The sequence below is a fragment of the Leptodactylus fuscus genome, chromosome 8 (genome assembly GCF_031893055.1).
Source record: "Leptodactylus fuscus isolate aLepFus1 chromosome 8, aLepFus1.hap2, whole genome shotgun sequence".
In the NCBI taxonomy this organism is placed as follows: Eukaryota; Metazoa; Chordata; class Amphibia; order Anura; family Leptodactylidae; genus Leptodactylus; species Leptodactylus fuscus.
Window position 1 is genome coordinate 2,271,008 of NC_134272.1, and position 17,202 is coordinate 2,288,209.

The 17,202-nt window shown below is 46.1% G+C and overlaps 1 protein-coding gene across 1 annotated transcript; it reads right to left on the bottom strand.

The window, feature by feature from the left end:
- Positions 1-2,008: 2,008 nt before the first annotated feature.
- UQCRC2 (ubiquinol-cytochrome c reductase core protein 2) lies at positions 2,009-14,227 on the bottom strand. The gene is made up of 14 exons (XM_075285583.1): positions 14,128-14,227; positions 12,200-12,277; positions 10,951-11,100; positions 10,131-10,195; positions 8,905-8,961; positions 8,292-8,416; positions 7,584-7,681; positions 7,413-7,470; positions 7,083-7,178; positions 5,862-6,061; positions 5,527-5,607; positions 4,662-4,738; positions 3,396-3,549; positions 2,009-2,305 (listed from the first exon to the last, which is right to left on the bottom strand). The coding sequence occupies exons 1-14, from the start codon at positions 14,158-14,160 to the stop codon at positions 2,222-2,224; spliced, it is 1,356 nt and encodes a 451-aa protein (XP_075141684.1). The 5' UTR covers positions 14,161-14,227; the 3' UTR covers positions 2,009-2,221.
- Positions 14,228-17,202: the final 2,975 nt, after the last annotated feature.

The following is a 17,202-nucleotide window of genomic DNA, read 5'->3' on the forward strand; positions in this document are numbered from 1 at the left end:
CCTGGTGTAAGGCCTAAGTGTGCAAGAAAAGTAGTGAACAGCAGCGAGAAGGCGAGTGCTGCCACCTACTGGTCTGACACAAGCACCGCAGTCTGTCTATGGCGCTGTATGACGAGGTTTGTGTTGGGGGCTTCTGGTCACCTCTAAGGGGGTTTTTACTGAATGAGGCCACTTCAAACACTGGGAGGGGGGGGGGGGGCACAAGTTTCCTACAAGTGTAGTTTGCTACTAAAAATGACAAAGATCTTACAGGACATAGATAAGGCCTTGAGTTGTCTTAATTTGATGGGATTCTTTCTTACATCGTAGGGATTGTCCAGCGTCAGCAAATAATCTGATTGTTTATATAATGAAAAAGTTGTAGAATTCTCCAATCTACTTTCTGTACCAATTCGTCACGGTTTTCTAGATGTTGGCTTTGTGTCTGCGGCCAAGTGACGTACACAGGTGCACAGCTCATTAGTCACAGCACAGTAATCAGACATGCCTGGTAACGAGCCGCACACCACTGTGTCCATCACATGACCATGAATTTAATAGCTGACAATTTGCCATTATTCTCCTATTTTCCACTTTACTCACTAGATCTCTTTTCTTCTCAACTCCCTCTTGACTTTAGTACAATATAATCTGCAGTGTGTGATCTCAACCTAGAGGATTTTTTTTCCAAGGACCCATCAATATCATATGAGCTGGGGCCGAACACCCAGTACTCCCACCGATCAGCTATCTGATGTGGCCACAGAACTCGGCCTGGAGCAGATTCTGCTTCACGGGGCCAATGGGACCAAGCCAAGCAATACCTCTAGCATTCATAGGGAGCTCCCAGGCTAAATAACTGATGACCTATCCTAAGGATTAAAGATGGGCAGGGGTCTGACATCCAGGACCCTGGTTAGGCAGACAATTAGCTGTTTGATGAGGCTGCAGCCTCTCCAGTACTTACCCAGCATTGCACCATACATTTGTACACTGGCTATGCTTGGCATTGCTCCTCAGCCCATTCACTTGAATGGGACTGAGCTGTGATCAGGCTTTGTGAATATGACGTCAGATGGCCTCTGAATCTCAGAGAGCTCCACTGATTCAAACAGCTGATCTGCGAGAGTCCTGGGTGTCAGAAGGGTTTTCAGTTGATGAGCTAAGAATAGGTGCTTGTACACCAAGTACAACAGGATAGATCATGTGACCCAGAGTCCGAGCCTTTAGAGGTGACATAAAAACAAAAAACACACAGTAGTTATCACTGCACTCAAAAATACCCAAAAACATAAAAACCATTTATCGCTTATCAAGAATTCTGTACAAGTGGCGTTTTATTCAACACTTCGCCTTCTAAAAGAATTGAATAAAAAGTGATCAGATTTTCCCAAAATGAGAGAAATTAAAACTACACCTTGTCCTGCATAAAGAGACGTCTGATCCAGTTCTGTGCACGGAAATAAGAGAGAGTTTTAGGTGCAAAGTTTTGAATTTTGTTTAAGGTATCAGAACATAAAAAGACCGGCATAAATCAGGGATGGCCGTGACTGTACCGACGCACAGAATACAGGTCACAGGTCAGGTTTACCACATACGGATACAGGTAATATACTGAATACCATTAAACCCATTACGATATTGGTGCAGATGTGTTTTCTCCCCAATTCCACCTAAATCTGAATGTATTTTTTCAGCTTCCAGTACGCTGCACACAACACCAATGTATCCCACAAACAAGAAGACATCATGCAAACAGAAAAATGAAAAAATGATGGCTCTTGGAATGTGGAGAGGAAAGCGAATTTTGGTTTGGTCTTAAGGGGGTTAAAGCAGACAACATGTAGAATAGCTGGTGGCCCGCCTACACAGCTCTCCGTATCCTCTAGGCAGCACTGTCAGCAGTTTCTAAGGGTTAAACCTGCTGACAGACTCGGCCCAATAACCAGATCTTCTCCCCGCTGTGCTCTGTACTCACAAAGCATCTCATTGGTAGCTTGGACATTACACAACAGATCTGCACAAGCGATAGAAATCATAATCTTTTTATTGCACGTGACGCAGCCAACACACTGACACGTGAGCTCATTCCACCAATAGATCACCATCGATCCCCCTTAGCGTTTATACCTGCGGCTTCACGTCATAAATAATTTGCGTTACATGGTGGATAGAGGACAAACTCAGAGGGTCCAACTTAGAGATCCGACGTTTACACAGGAGACTTCCTCAGCAGCCCACATTACAGATCAGAAACAAAAGGGGTATTCTCCAAGTTTCCTGAAGCAGCCAAAGATTTCTTTCCAGAGACAAACTTCTTTGCGGCCTAGAATTAAACCCCCCCCCCCAAAAAAGCAAGTATTTATTAACATGTAAATATAGTTACACGTCTGTTAAATCTCATAATTTGCTGAACTTAGAGTGTGAGTGGAGAAGGTCATGGAGTAGCATTTGTGTCCAGCATGTCATCCTTGACAGATGAAGGGGCTAGTGGAATGTTGGGTGGAGGTAGAAGAAGTCTCGTTACTAACAACAATACGTCAGTGTAGCCAAACTTAGGGCTATGGTCAAACAAGGAACGATCCGGAGTACATGGAAGGATCGTACCTACACCTTTCCTTATGGGGAAAAAAGTTGGATGAGGGTAAAGCATCCTCAGCCTTTATAAGCAGGCTTTGGTAACATGGAGGTAGAGCACTAACTCCACCTTCATACCAGCTCTCACTCTCTTCATATTGACACTTGATATTTGTCATGCATATTCTATGTTCTTTTAACTTTGTTTAATTTTTGGACTGTAACCTATCTATTCGTTTGAATTAAACCTTCGTTTGCTGTTTTAACCACAAATTGGATTGGACTCCAGCTGCTTCTTGGTATCACCGAAGTACACCTCTTGTCTCATCAGTCAAGTGGTGTGGGACGTTATTTAACAACGTCCAAAAGAAAATACGCTTCTAATAATCAGTTGGGGAGCACTGCCTCAAGTTCCTGGACCCCCAGACATCAAATCAAAGCTTGACATGTCAGAAAGACTGAAGTCTTAGGGCCCTTGCACATGATCAATCCATGGAAAACGGTCCGTGTGGGTGTCAGGACTTGAAATGAACTCTACTGTGTGCATAGGAATCACTGAATCATACTCCGCTATGCCGTGAGCTCCTGAACGCCCCAATCGTTACTGTAATGAACTGATTATGAGCCAGTGACTCCTATGCACAGGGCCGAGTTCAGTCTGGGTCAATCCACCAGTAGTCCCGCAGAGATGACATCATGTGCATCATTCACCTACATGTACGGTACACGACTGCCCAAGCCAGTGATTTATGGCAGTAGTACAGTGGTATGGGACTGTTGCTGCATATTGAAATGAGCAGGTTTTTAAATGTGAAAGATTTGATGGATTGAAAACTCACATTGACAACGTCAGCGCTGGTCACAGCATCTATGTTCTGCAGGACGGTGGCTGGGGATGTATAAGAGCCGGAGGCTACGGCCTGGGAGCCAATCTCATTCAGCAGCCCGGTGGAATTCTCCAGTGACAGCAGGTAATGGGTTTTTAGCTGGTTCCTAAAATGACATCAGTTACTTTCCTCATTTTCACACACAAACCAATCCAGGACGTATTATGAGGTAAATGATTATATAACTAGTAAGCGTATCTGCAAGACAACGAATACACAAGGGCTTTGTGCAGACACAAACACAGAAGAGCTACAGATCAGAGATAGAGAAGTATTCCCAGTGTTATCATACGACAGACATAGATGGATTCTGGTAGTTATCAGATAAATCAAGGCTTTCAATACATTATCAATGTTTATGCGACATTTATTTGGGTTTAAAACAGTTTTGGACACTCTGTACAGACGGAATCACATCTGCATTGGAATCAATAGCTGAATAGAAAAGTTCTGCAAGTCCAAAAAATTTTTATCCGGCAGTTTCAGTTTAAAAGAACGGACACCCAGTAGATCCCATTATAGTCAATGGTGTCTAAGAGAACAGAGCTGACACCAAAATGCAGATGTGAACATAGACGTAACAAATATATTTTTAAGATAAGAGTTTTCTTGATGGCCTTCATTTGTACAAGATAAAACGCTCAGAATGAAATCCTTGTTGTCTTTTGCACACTTTTGAAGATGCCGCTTTTTCTACTTTGCTGGGAGTTTTTTTTGTTCTCCCTGCAACGTGTGGCCTCACCCTAAATTGCAGAAATGGAGCTTTTTTTGTTGCAAATTTTGCTGCAGTCTTTTTTTTGAGCCAAAGCCAGGATTAGATTGAGCAGAAGGAAGAAGTACAAGGACTTCCTTTATAGTTCCCATTCCTTCTCTGGCCATTCTTGGCTTAAGCAAAAAAAAAAAAAAAAAGCAGCAAAATCTGCAACAACAACAACAAAAAAGCTGCATTCCTGCAATGTGGGGCCTCAGCCTACAGGAGAACTCTAAAGCCTAAAATATCTGAGATTTTCTTATGAATGTTCCTCATTCCGCCCGGTCTTTGCATTTCTGTCAGGTGCAGTGTCGTCATGGAGAGCTTGTTTTTACCTTACATAAATGTGTGTGTATATATATATATATATATATATATATATATATATATATATATATATATATATATATACATACACACACATTATATATTACACACGTGTGCCTTGACTGTCTCTTACTACTCACTTGGCTCTTGAAATATCGGCCTCTGTGACACCACCTTGTGCAACCGCGTTCACCTGGCTAATGGCAGCTTTAATCACCTAAAAAGAGAAAGATACAGATGTTCTAGAAGACTTTTTTCTGGTCGTGGTGGTGGGGGAGCAGACGGGTTCTCAACCTGCTGTGGAAATACCCAGTAAGGTACATGCCATGGTTCCAGGGGGTCAGCTGCAAATACTCAGGTTGTGTCCACCTATTGTGGTATTACTGCAGGTTTTGTTGTAATTTTCAGAAAACAGATATAAAGTCACTTTGAGGAGCGGTCAGCAATGAGAGCGCTTGCTTGACATTGTTTTGACCAGGGGGGGGCGCTAGGATGGCTTAGTACACAGCATTAGAGATGAGCGAACACTATTCGAAACAGCCGCTTCAAATAGCAGGCTCCCATAGAAATGAATGGACGTAGCACGCAGGGGGTTAAATGGCTGGCAGTGTCTGCGTGCTGGCCGTTTCCATTCATTTCTATGGGAGCGTGCTATTCGAAACGGCTGTTTGGAATAGTGTTCACTCATCTGTACACATCATGAAATACCGCAATAATCTCTTCATATAGTTGTGGTGCAGAGATTGAGCACATGACACTAAACACTGGTACCGTGAAGACAGCGCTGACTAGCCCACACCAGGAGAGCCAGATACAGAATGTGAGACGTGATACATGATGTCACTGCTGGTGATCATGTGACCACATTGGGAACAGAGTCATGGCGGCCATTTTTGTAATATCAGTATATTTCAGCTGGCATCAATATTTAATTGGTGCAGAAATTAGAAAACGGCTCCCAGAGCACCCGGATATTACATCCGATTTAACATATATTTTCCTTACATCTGCTGTTGTGGCTGCCTGAGATACAGAATACACTCCAAAAAGACCAGAATCTGAATAGTTGGCGTTGAATGAAGAAACCTAAAAAAAAAAAAAAAAAAAAGGGAATACAAAATAGACAAAAGGAATTAATTCTACTGAAGTGAAAAACTTTCACATTAAGAGAACAAACCACGTCAACCTATTCCAGTCTTTAGTCATTCCTGTAAAGTGAATCACAAGTTTCTTTGGCTGAACTATGCAAAGCTGTGAGGACAGCTGAGATAACACCGGTGAGATTCTCACCATGAATAAAGCGCTCGCTCTGTGCCCCACTTCTCCGGGCTTTTACTTACGTCAAAGGGCTGATTAGTAGCCTTGGATACGGCCTGAGACAATTTGCTGGTGGTGTTGCTGCCCCTCTTGATGTAAGGTCCGGCACCTAGAACGTGCTGCAGGACACTGAATGCATTTGCTTCTGGGCTTCCCACGGACGCTCCTTCCACAACTACAGCAGCATGGACAAGATCGTTCCCATTTTGCTCTCGGATCTCACCTGGTGGGAAAGAGAAATCAGTTTTCTTTACCTGCTCGCTCATCTATAGTCCTCATCTACAGCTGGAACTCTTGTTTGTGCTTTCAGATTCACAAAAATTAGAGTGCACCAACCCTGAAGACAAACTAATGGCATTACTCTATCTGAGGCTGTATGTATGGAGGTGCAATATGAACAGGGCCGAACACAGCAGCACACAGACCAGGTCCAACCCCTACGTGAATGAGACCTTACAGTGCAAGGTCAATACAGCAGAACATTTACATCAAGCTGAAGCGCTACTCGATGGTTCTGCCTTTGAGAGGAGAAAGCAAAATGCACACTTAAGGGAGCCTTCACACGGCGTAAACGCACGTGTATTTTTGCAAAATGCACATGTAAAAATAAGACTCCCATTGACTTCATTGATATTTTTTACACCTGTAAAAATACGCCTGTAAACTGTCATTGAAGTCAATGGGAGTCTTATTTTTACACGTGTATTTTGCAAAAATACATGTGCGTTTACTCCGTGTGAAGGCTCCCTTAAAGGGGTTTTCAGGGGATAACACGTAAACCAGTGGCGGTCCAACCGCTAAGAACTAGAGATGAGCGAATAGTATTCGATTGAAATTTCCATTGAATGCAATTCAAAAACCTCCTCATGCTCCTTGTCCTGCTACTTCCTGAACTTGGAGGATCCGATGTGTCGAACTTTGGTTTCAATGGAAACCGGAACATTCCCGTTTTATTCCCCATAGACTATAATAGTATTCAATATTCAATCGTATACTACTCGCTCATCTCTACCAAGAACCTCACAGGTCAGGGGAAGGGGCTACAAAATATGGCGCAGTGGTTGGCCAGTTGCATGCACCACTTCATTATTTCAATGAGAGCAATGGAGATAGCGAAAGCACAGTGTTTGGACAGTCAGTAGTGGCATCCCCACAGATCTGCTAAATAGGGGAAAAGAAAATAGAGTGAAACCAGCAGACACACACACACACACACATATATAGACACACACACATATACATACCTCCACGGTACTGAGACTTTGCAGATGCAGAACCAGCACCTCCTCGGATGTTAAGGAATTGCTCTCCAACTTGCTTAAGGACAGAATGGCTGACACCTGAAATGAGATATTACAGTTATGTTATTTTAGTGCCCACTGGTGATGGGGAAGACGAGGAGACTGAAGCAAGAATGACTGCTCCTGATAGTGGAGGGGGAAGGTGTCAAAACTAACGGGGATGAAGGTAAAAGGAGAAGGCTCATCAGGGCCTGAGAATGACTGACACAAAACCTGTCCGTGTATGGGCAGAGGGATCAGGACTCAATGAGAACCACCCTCCATAATACACACCTAATCCAACCAGGGCCATTCTTGGGCTTGTGAAGTGATTCTGGACAAACTGATGAAGCTACAAAATAACAAAATGGGGTTTTATTAAAAATTCTAAACAGAATCTATCAAATGTTCACATTACAGGTCACGTCATACATAGTGTTCATGGAAACCTCAGCATATTCTTACCTCATCAGGTGAGACTTTTCCGATTCTGTAGTCAGGACAAAACAAGGAGTTAGCGAGTGTATTGCGGTAAGATGCGGCATGAAGGTTTTCCAAGACACCTGAGGAAGGGGAAGAAAAAGAAAAAATCCAATTAATACTGCAAACACGCTCAACCCAAACAAGTGTGGACAAACCTATGACGCCAACCTTAAGTTTAATAAACAGCAATTACAGAGAACTTCAAGTGCCACAAGAGGAGCAACACACAAATCCACCAGGGAGGGCTGGAACTATTGTTTTATTTTCCAAAGACTCTTAAAAAAAACAATAAGGATGGTTCTCAGCCACAGCATTTTTTTTGGAAAAATCACCACTGTAGTTTTTGGAGATAAAGCCAGAGGGGACCTGGTAGGAAGGAGATGTACAAGTCCTTCCTTTAGGTTTCCCATGCCCAGACTGGCAATAAACATTATGGCGTCCATGGACTGAAGGACAGGGCAAGAAAGGGTTGGGCATGATACCACCAGGGATTTCTGTAGGCATCCCTCCCCATAAAGAACACATGCATGCGTATGGAGGGATAGGCCGAAAATGCTGTGATCTGCACAAGCCTTTGTCTAACAGGTATCTTATGTGTAGGACTAGACCTTAGTGTTGTATTTTGATATCTTCTGCCTTAACGCATTCTATAGATGTGTCCTAATGAATACGTGTCTACATGTTACTCACCGACTTGTGGATTCTGAAAAGCCAGAGCTTTATCAAGCTTTATCCGGGCGTGAACGTCAGACACCTCCCATCTTCTAAATTCAGGGGCCGTGGTGACATTGATGAGATATTCCATTACAGTATCACTAAAAGTAAGACAGTGGAATTATCTTCCAATAGTTTTGTGTCAATGCTTTTACCATTTCTGCAAATATACATTTCTCATTCCTAAAGACTCTTTCTAACCGGGTTAGTGGTGACATCTTTTATCTTGACTGGTGGATACAGCCATGAATGCGATCACTTTCTATGCTCTGGCATTAGTCAGAAATACAGTTCTGATGTCTGCCTTGTGGCCGGGTTATCTTCTCATCCCTGGCCACAATCATAGCTTGGTTTCTGATATGTCCCAGAGCACAGACAGTTCCTACATTCATGGCTGTATGCATTGGTAACTGATAGACAATACATGTCATCACTAAGATGGCTAGAGAAAAGATGTAGGACTCTGCACGTTTATAAATCATTTATATTATATTGACAAAACGATGAACTTTTTGGCGTCTACAAATTTATATACAATTATATTCTCACTGAATCCAGGGGATCTAGGGCAATGAGAAGAGTTACTTACACATAGTCTCTGAGACAATCCACGGTGTAGACGATATTTTGTCTTGTAGAAGTTACACTGCAAAAGAAATATTGTACAATTATTCAGGTGAACTTGTTACTACATCAAGCCTTATACATAACTGAGTGCACATCCCAAGGGTCCGTCCTGATAATTATAGAGCGGGTCCTAACCTGGGAAATCAGAACGAAACCTCCCATTAAAATCAATGGAGGAAAATAAATAAATTATATATATCTCTCTCCATGTAGATATCGGAGCCCCCTCAGCCTGCACAATCACCTCGCCGCTTTCTTTTCTTCAATGGAAGCCACAAAGATGCCTCCAAGTCATAGCTTTAGTCCTTGTAGACTTTGTTTAGTGGAGCAGAACATTCCCTGCGCCTTAGCTTTAAGATTTTGATGAAGGTCCTGAAAAGTGTTGGAGGCGACATCCTCCCTATTTAACAGTGACCAGAATGAGGAACCATCAATCCCCAAGTGCCCGATGATCAGGGAGGTGACACACAAGCTCGCACCACATTCACTTCTAGAGGAGTCTGGAGATCACCGCTCAGTCATGGGGGACAATCGGAGGAACTAAGCCGCAGTTCTTGTCATCACTGACCGTCCCAGAAGTTGGACAGACCCTTCCATGTTAAAAGGAAAACCCATTTAAAACTTTTTTTTAAGAAAAAAGGGAAAAGTGAAGACACCAGTCCTGCCCTTCCCCACTTTGCCCCATCACAGGTTTTGGCCCCATCCAATAATAAGCGGCACCTAAGTAAAAATGACCATAACAGAAAAAGAAAACGACTTTTGTAGCACTTTGTGTTAGAAAAAAAACAAAAAAAGAAGACACAGGCTCTGTTTACACAAAAAAACAACCTAAAAATAAAGCCCTTTTTAATCAGAAAAAAAGGACACAAAAATCTGAATAGCCCAACCGCATGACAAAAAAAAACCTAAAATGTGGCCAGTCCTGAACCAGGAAACATTGCCCAGCACTGACATGGTTAATCAGACAATCTCTACCAATATTATTATTATTATTATTTATTTATATAGCACCATTAATTCCATGGTGCTTTACATTTGGGGGTTACATACAATACACAGAATATACAGGTAGATATAATACAGTGACCGACTGGCACAGTGGGGTAGAGGGCCCTGCCCGCGAGGGCTTACAAGCTATGAGATTACATTACATTACAATATGATAAACATTACAATACAGACACAAACCTTAATCCAGCTCCAGCAGCTTCTAGTCCTCGAGTAATTTTAAAAGAAGACGCTCCCTTTGTAGTCTGAAAGAAAAAAATACACCAAAAATTACCGAGGAGCCAAAAATCCCCACAGGTGCAGGTATCCCCTTCCCGGTATGATGGACAGGGCACTGCAGACATAACATACGGGTAAAGAAGTCGCTGTCTGAGTGCACCATACGGCTTTGTTCACATCTGCATCAGAGACTCCATAACAGAGGGAAGTCCTTAAAGGGGTTGTCTTTATAGAAAAGTCATTTTCATCCCCCCCCAGCCTTAAAGATTTTTCACTTGGGGATGTGGTAGAAGGACAGGGTGACTATTTATTTTAGCTCAGACTGGATGCGCCCCCTTCATGCCACAATAGTAAATCTGGGCCAATATGTCGGGCCTCATCCTCCTTGTGGCGGCGCTGTTATAGGTGACGTGACTTCGGGGACACTCTCTGATCAGCTGATTGTACACAGCAGAAAACATCCACTAATGTGAGAGACTTTCATATAAATAACTGAGATTTTTTATTCACTCACAGCGAGCCTTAAGAAGATATTACAAAACCTTCTTATGTTCTGCAGTACAGAAAGGAATTGTGAGCGAGTGTTATGTCAGGCAGGATAGGGCATTTCTGCGGAAAGTTGGGTGACAACACTGAGAATTGTATTAGCACCTCTAGACATTGTTACTCGGCCTCTAATACCTATGGATACGGCCAAGACAATATTCTGGATACATAAGGGCCATGTTAGAGAAGAGATTTACACTTTTACCTACGTCACACTTTTCTTTGCAGATCTTACCAGGTTAGATGCGAGCCGGAGCACATGATTAACTCCCAAGTTGCTGGCATTCTCATAGCGGCTTCCAGCCCTGACAAATACTCCGATTTTAGAGGTTGGGGAGTAGTTTTCTACTGAAGCAATTACCAGCCCATTTGGCAACTTTGTGACCTGTAAAACCCAAACAGGATTTAGTTATTTATATGCAGAAAACCATCAAACAACTGACTGATGGACAAGACAATGAAGGGAGCGGCAGCAGTCACTCCGGAGGTATAACAGCGGGAAACTAAACAGAGGACAACACAGGCTGTGATACTACTGCTAAAATACAACCGATGAGGACAGAACAACCATGGGCCTCCATTTCCAGTTATGGCCTGGCCAGTGTTGTGTATAGTGACCCCTGGCTGACGCCAATCACAGCAGTGACCTCTTCATAAACCGCTCTGGACTGCTGTGACACGTGGACATTTGTGAAGAGGAGACCACTGAGGCCGGACACTGCCACAAACAGCCCAGGGACATGTAAAGTAAATACGGGACCACTGGAAAAGGAAGCCTGAGGAGAGACGGGGAAGGTTTTGGGTTTTTTTGTTAATTTCTATGGCCAGTCAGCTAGGCTATTAAAGAATAAAAAATGAGTGAGTAAATAAATGTTATTGCTGGTATAGTAATCAGTCTAATCAATCTACTTTATGTATCAAGTCTCAGTTTTCTAGGTCTCTGCTTGTTATTTATTCTGCTGACTGCCAATGGATAAAAATTGGCCCGTGATCATGTGACGGCCGGCCCGTGATCATGTGACGGACACACAGGTGCCCAGATTGTTACCCGGTAGATGCCCGTTCAGTGACTATAATAGCTGGGCACCTGTGTATTCATCACAAGCCCACGGACCGATTACTAGCGGTAAGCAGAATGAATGACAAGAAGCAGAGATCTAGTAAACGGAGAGGAATTGATGCAGAAAGTAAATTAGAGAATTGGGCAAGTTTTCATTATACAAACAATAACATTTTTTTTCCCAAATATCTGTCAAACTGGACAATCCCTTTAACTCCTGTCCTTTGAGAGATAGCAGGACGTTCCAATAGGTGGGAGTTTTCTGAGAATACTAGTGAGCGATGCAAAGGCTATGAGTGCAAGTATTACCTAATATATGTATACACACGGCAAGGCTCTGTCTAACAAGGTAGATAACAACACCTAACACATCTTATAACCGCTGTAAAATCTGTGATGTCACCAACACCTTCAGACAACGTACCTGCAGCTCCTCGGGCACAAGGCGCGCTCCTCCCGCAGCTTCTGGCTTGGCCGCTGATTTTGCAGAGTACAGCCTCCTCTACAAGAAAGAACAACAGAGACTCATCATCATAGAAAGACTTTACAGCAGTGAGAACAGCAATGGGATATTTAGGAGGAGGGCCGGGCCGGTGGCTACAGATGAAATCACAATGTTTTTAAGCTCGTGAGAGATTCTTCATTTTCATCTCCATCTTCTTGTTTTTACTAAAAGAGACCATGAAAAGTTCATTGAGCTGACAGAGGGAGGCAGAGACTGAAGTATATGGAGGGGCCCTGTCCATGTCTGTACCAAAGTACCGATCACACCCATTGTAGTCTTCCTATGACATACAGACTGTAGTGATGGTAGTGTGTGTGTAACCTAAACATAGTGGGGTTCATCTCTTGGCACCCCTGCACTTAGCTGTTTGCTTGGGCCATGGCACTTGTGCAAGTAACGCGGCTTCTTCATGCACAATGTACAAGTAATAGCGGGTGCATGATACTGCAGCTCTGTCCCATTCAAGACTACAGGATGAAGCTGCAATACCGAGCTCTGCCACTAGTACACGGGGAAGTCTGTACAAACAATGGAGCGACAGCAGGACTCACTCGAGGGTCTCAGCCCCCACCAGTCTAACATTGAGGGTCTATCCGACCCATACCAGAATATCCTGAAACCCCTTTAGGGGTCAGAAACTCCCCATAAACAGGCACCCCAGCATTTACTACCAGACTGCTGGGGGTCTATGGACGGTGCTCAGTTATTACCATCAGCAGGAAAGTCCTTAAAGAGGTGCTGCAGCAGCTTATTTACAGATGGGTGGGGGTCTGACTGCTGGGACCCTACAGATCAGTGCACAAAATAACACAGCAGAAAGTGCAAATGTGAACAGAGACCGAAGAGAGAGGACGAAAAAAAAATATACTGTATATAATGTGAAAAAAATATATGAACACATAATTTTAAAACATATAAAATGTGACTACATCATATACACACGACACATATACACATTATACACACACATACAAACAGCAGTAAATGCACATATATACCCCACATTACTCTCAGTATATATACCCCACATCACTCTCAATAGCCCTTGTATATACCACACATTACCCTCAGTAACCCCGGTATATATACCACACATTACCCTCAGTAGCCCCGGTATATATACCACACATTACCCTCAGTAGCACCAGTATATATATATATATATACACACACCTCTCATTACCCTCAGTAACCCCAGTATATATACCACACATTACCCTCAGTAGCACCAGTATATATATATATATATATATATATATATATATATATACACACACACACACACCTCTCATTACCCTCAGTAGCCCCGGTATATACCTCACATTACCCTCAGTAGCCCCGGTATATACCTCACATTACTCTCAGTAGCCCCGGTATATATACCACATATATACCTCACATTACCCTCAGTAGCCCCGGTATATACCTCACATTACCCTCAGTAGCCCCGGTATATATACCTCACATTACCCTCAGTAGCCCCGGTATATATACCTCACATTACCCTCAGTAGCCCCGGCATGCTGGGACTTGTAGTCCAGTCCATCAGGTATGAGGTGACCTACAGAGCTCGGGGTCACCTTCACCCCATCCCCCGCCATTCTCACACACAGGGCCCCGCTCCTCTCTACCAAGGCCTGCCCTGACACCCCCGCACCCTGCTGCACAGCCGGCTGTCACCGGGGGCCACCGGGGCCAGCCCCTCCATATATACCGGGGTGCAGGCCTGACTCTCCCCAGCACCTCTCCTGCACAGCTCTCCATTATCAATGACCGCAGCCTGGACACAAGCGCAGCGTCAACAACAGCTAAACAGAGCGGCAAGTAACCCGGGGCCGAGTCCTCACCGAGAGGTACCGGGCGCCGCTGACCAGCTTCATGACCGCGCTCTCTCCTTCAGCCGCTGACAGGAAGACAAGATGGCGGCGTCCGCTTACCCGGCATGCCCAGCGCCACCCCTTAACCCTGTCACTGCCGCGGCTCCTCAGGCCCTTCCTGTCATCTGCTCCTCGGGCTGTGAAACTACAAGTCCCGGCATGCCGAGCGCCTGACACCTGCGTGTACTGCAGCCAGGGGGTATACAGGGTATATAGCCTGGTAGGTGAGGGGCCTGACACCTGTGTGTACTGCAGCCAGGGGGTATACAGGGTATATAGCCTGGTAGGTGAGGGGCCTGACACCTGCGTGTACTGCAGCCAGGGGGTATACAGGGTATATAGTGTGGTAGGTGAGGGGCCTGACACCTGCGTGTACTGCAGCCAGGGGGTATACAGGGTATATAGTGTGGTAGGTGAGGGGCCTGACACCTGCGTGTACTGCAGCCAGGGGGTATACAGGGTATATAGTGTGGTAGGTGAGGGGCCTGACACCTGTGTGTACTGCAGCCAGGGGGTATACAGGGTATATAGCCTGGTAGGTGAGGAGCCTGACACCTGCGTGTACTGCAGCCAGGGGGTATACAGGGTATATAGTGTGGTAGGTGAGGGGCCTGACACCTGTGTGTACTGCAGCCAGGGGGTATACAGGGTATATAGCCTGGTAGGTGAGGGGCCTGACACCTGCGTGTACTGCAGCCAGGGGGTATACAGGGTATATAGTGTGGTAGGTGAGGGGCCTGACACCTGCGTGTACTGCAGCCAGGGGGTATACAGGGTATATAGTGTGGTAGGTGAGGGGCCTGACACCTGCGTGTACTGCAGCCAGGGGGTATACAGGGTATATAGCCTGGTAGGTGAGGGGCCTGACACCTGCGTGTACTGCAGCCAGGGGGTATACAGGGTATATAGTGTGGTAGGTGAGGAGCCTGACACCTGCGTGTACTGCAGCCAGGGGGTATACAGGGTATATAGTGTGGTAGGTGAGGGGCCTGACACCTGTGTGTACTGCAGCCAGGGGGTATACAGGGTATATAGTGTGGTAGGTGAGGAGCCTGACACCTGCGTGTACTGCAGCCAGGGGGTATACAGGGTATATAGTGTGGTAGGTGAGGGGCCTGACACCTGCGTGTACTGCAGCCAGGGGGTATACAGGGTATATAGTGTGGTAGGTGAGGGGCCTGACACCTGCGTGTACTGCAGCCAGGGGGTATACAGGGTATATAGCCTGGTAGGTGAGGGGCCTGACACCTGCGTGTACTGCAGCCAGGGGGTATACAGGGTATATAGTGTGGTAGGTGAGGGGCCTGACACCTGTGTGTACTGCAGCCAGGGGGTATACAGGGTATATAGCCTGGTAGGTGAGGGGCCTGACACCTGCGTGTACTGCAGCCAGGGGGTATACAGGGTATATAGCCTGGTAGGTGAGGGGCCTGACACCTGGGTGTACTGCAGCCAGGGGGTATACAGGGTATATAGTGTGGTAGGTGAGGGGCCTGACACCTGCGTGTACTGCAGCCAGGGGGTATACAGGGTATATAGTGTGGTAGGTGAGGGGCCTGACACCTGCGTGTACTGCAGCCAGGGGGTATACAGGGTATATAGTGTGGTAGGTGAGGGGCCTGACACCTGCGTGTACTGCAGCCAGGGGGTATACAGGGTATATAGCCTGGTAGGTGAGGGGCCTGACACCTGTGTGTACTGCAGCCAGGGGGTATACAGGGTATATAGTGTGGTAGGTGAGGGGCCTGACACCTGTGTGTACTGCAGCCAGGGGGTATACAGGGTATATAGCGTGGTAGGTGAGGGGCCTGACACCTGCGTGTACTGCAGCCAGGGGGTATACAGGGTATATAGTGTGGTAGGTGAGGGGCCTGACACCTGCGTGTACTGCAGCCAGGGGGTATACAGGGTATATAGTGTGGTAGGTGAGGGGCCTGACACCTGCGTGTACTGCAGCCAGGGGGTATACAGGGTATATAGCCTGGTAGGTGAGGGGCCTGACACCTGTGTGTACTGCAGCCAGGGGGTATACAGGGTATATAGTGTGGTAGGTGAGGGGCCTGACACCTGTGTGTACTGCAGCCAGGGGGTATACAGGGTATATAGTGTGGTAGGTGAGGGGCCTGACACCTGTGTGTACTGCAGCCAGGGGGTATACAGGGTATATAGCCTGGTAGGTGAGGGGCCTGACACCTGTGTGTACTGCAGCCAGGGGGTATACAGGGTATATAGTGTGGTAGGTGAGGAGCCTGACACCCGCGTGTACTGCAGCCAGGGGGTATACAGGGTATATAGCCTGGTAGGTGAGGGGCCTGACACCTGCGTGTACTGCAGCCAGGGGGTATACAGGGTATATAGTGTGGTAGGTGAGGGGCCTGACACCTGCGTGTACTGCAGCCAGGGGGTATACAGGGTATATAGTGTGGTAGGTGAGGGGCCTGACACCTGCGTGTACTGCAGCCAGGGGGTATACAGGGTATATAGCCTGGTAGGTGAGGGGCCTGACACCTGCGTGTACTGCAGCCAGGGGGTATACAGGGTATATAGTGTGGTAGGTGAGGAGCCTGACACCTGCGTGTACTGCAGCCAGGGGGTATACAGGGTATATAGTGTGGTAGGTGAGGGGCCTGACACCTGTGTGTACTGCAGCCAGGGGGTATACAGGGTATATAGTGTGGTAGGTGAGGAGCCTGACACCTGCGTGTACTGCAGCCAGGGGGTATACAGGGTATATAGTGTGGTAGGTGAGGGGCCTGACACCTGCGTGTACTGCAGCCAGGGGGTATACAGGGTATATAGTGTGGTAGGTGAGGGGCCTGACACCTGCGTGTACTGCAGCCAGGGGGTATACAGGGTATATAGCCTGGTAGGTGAGGGGCCTGACACCTGCGTGTACTGCAGCCAGGGGGTATACAGGGTATATAGTGTGGTAGGTGAGGGGCCTGACACCTGTGTGTACTGCAGCCAGGGGGTATACAGGGTATATAGCCTGGTAGGTGAGGGGCCTGACACCTGCGTGTACTGCAGCCAGGGGGTATACAGGGT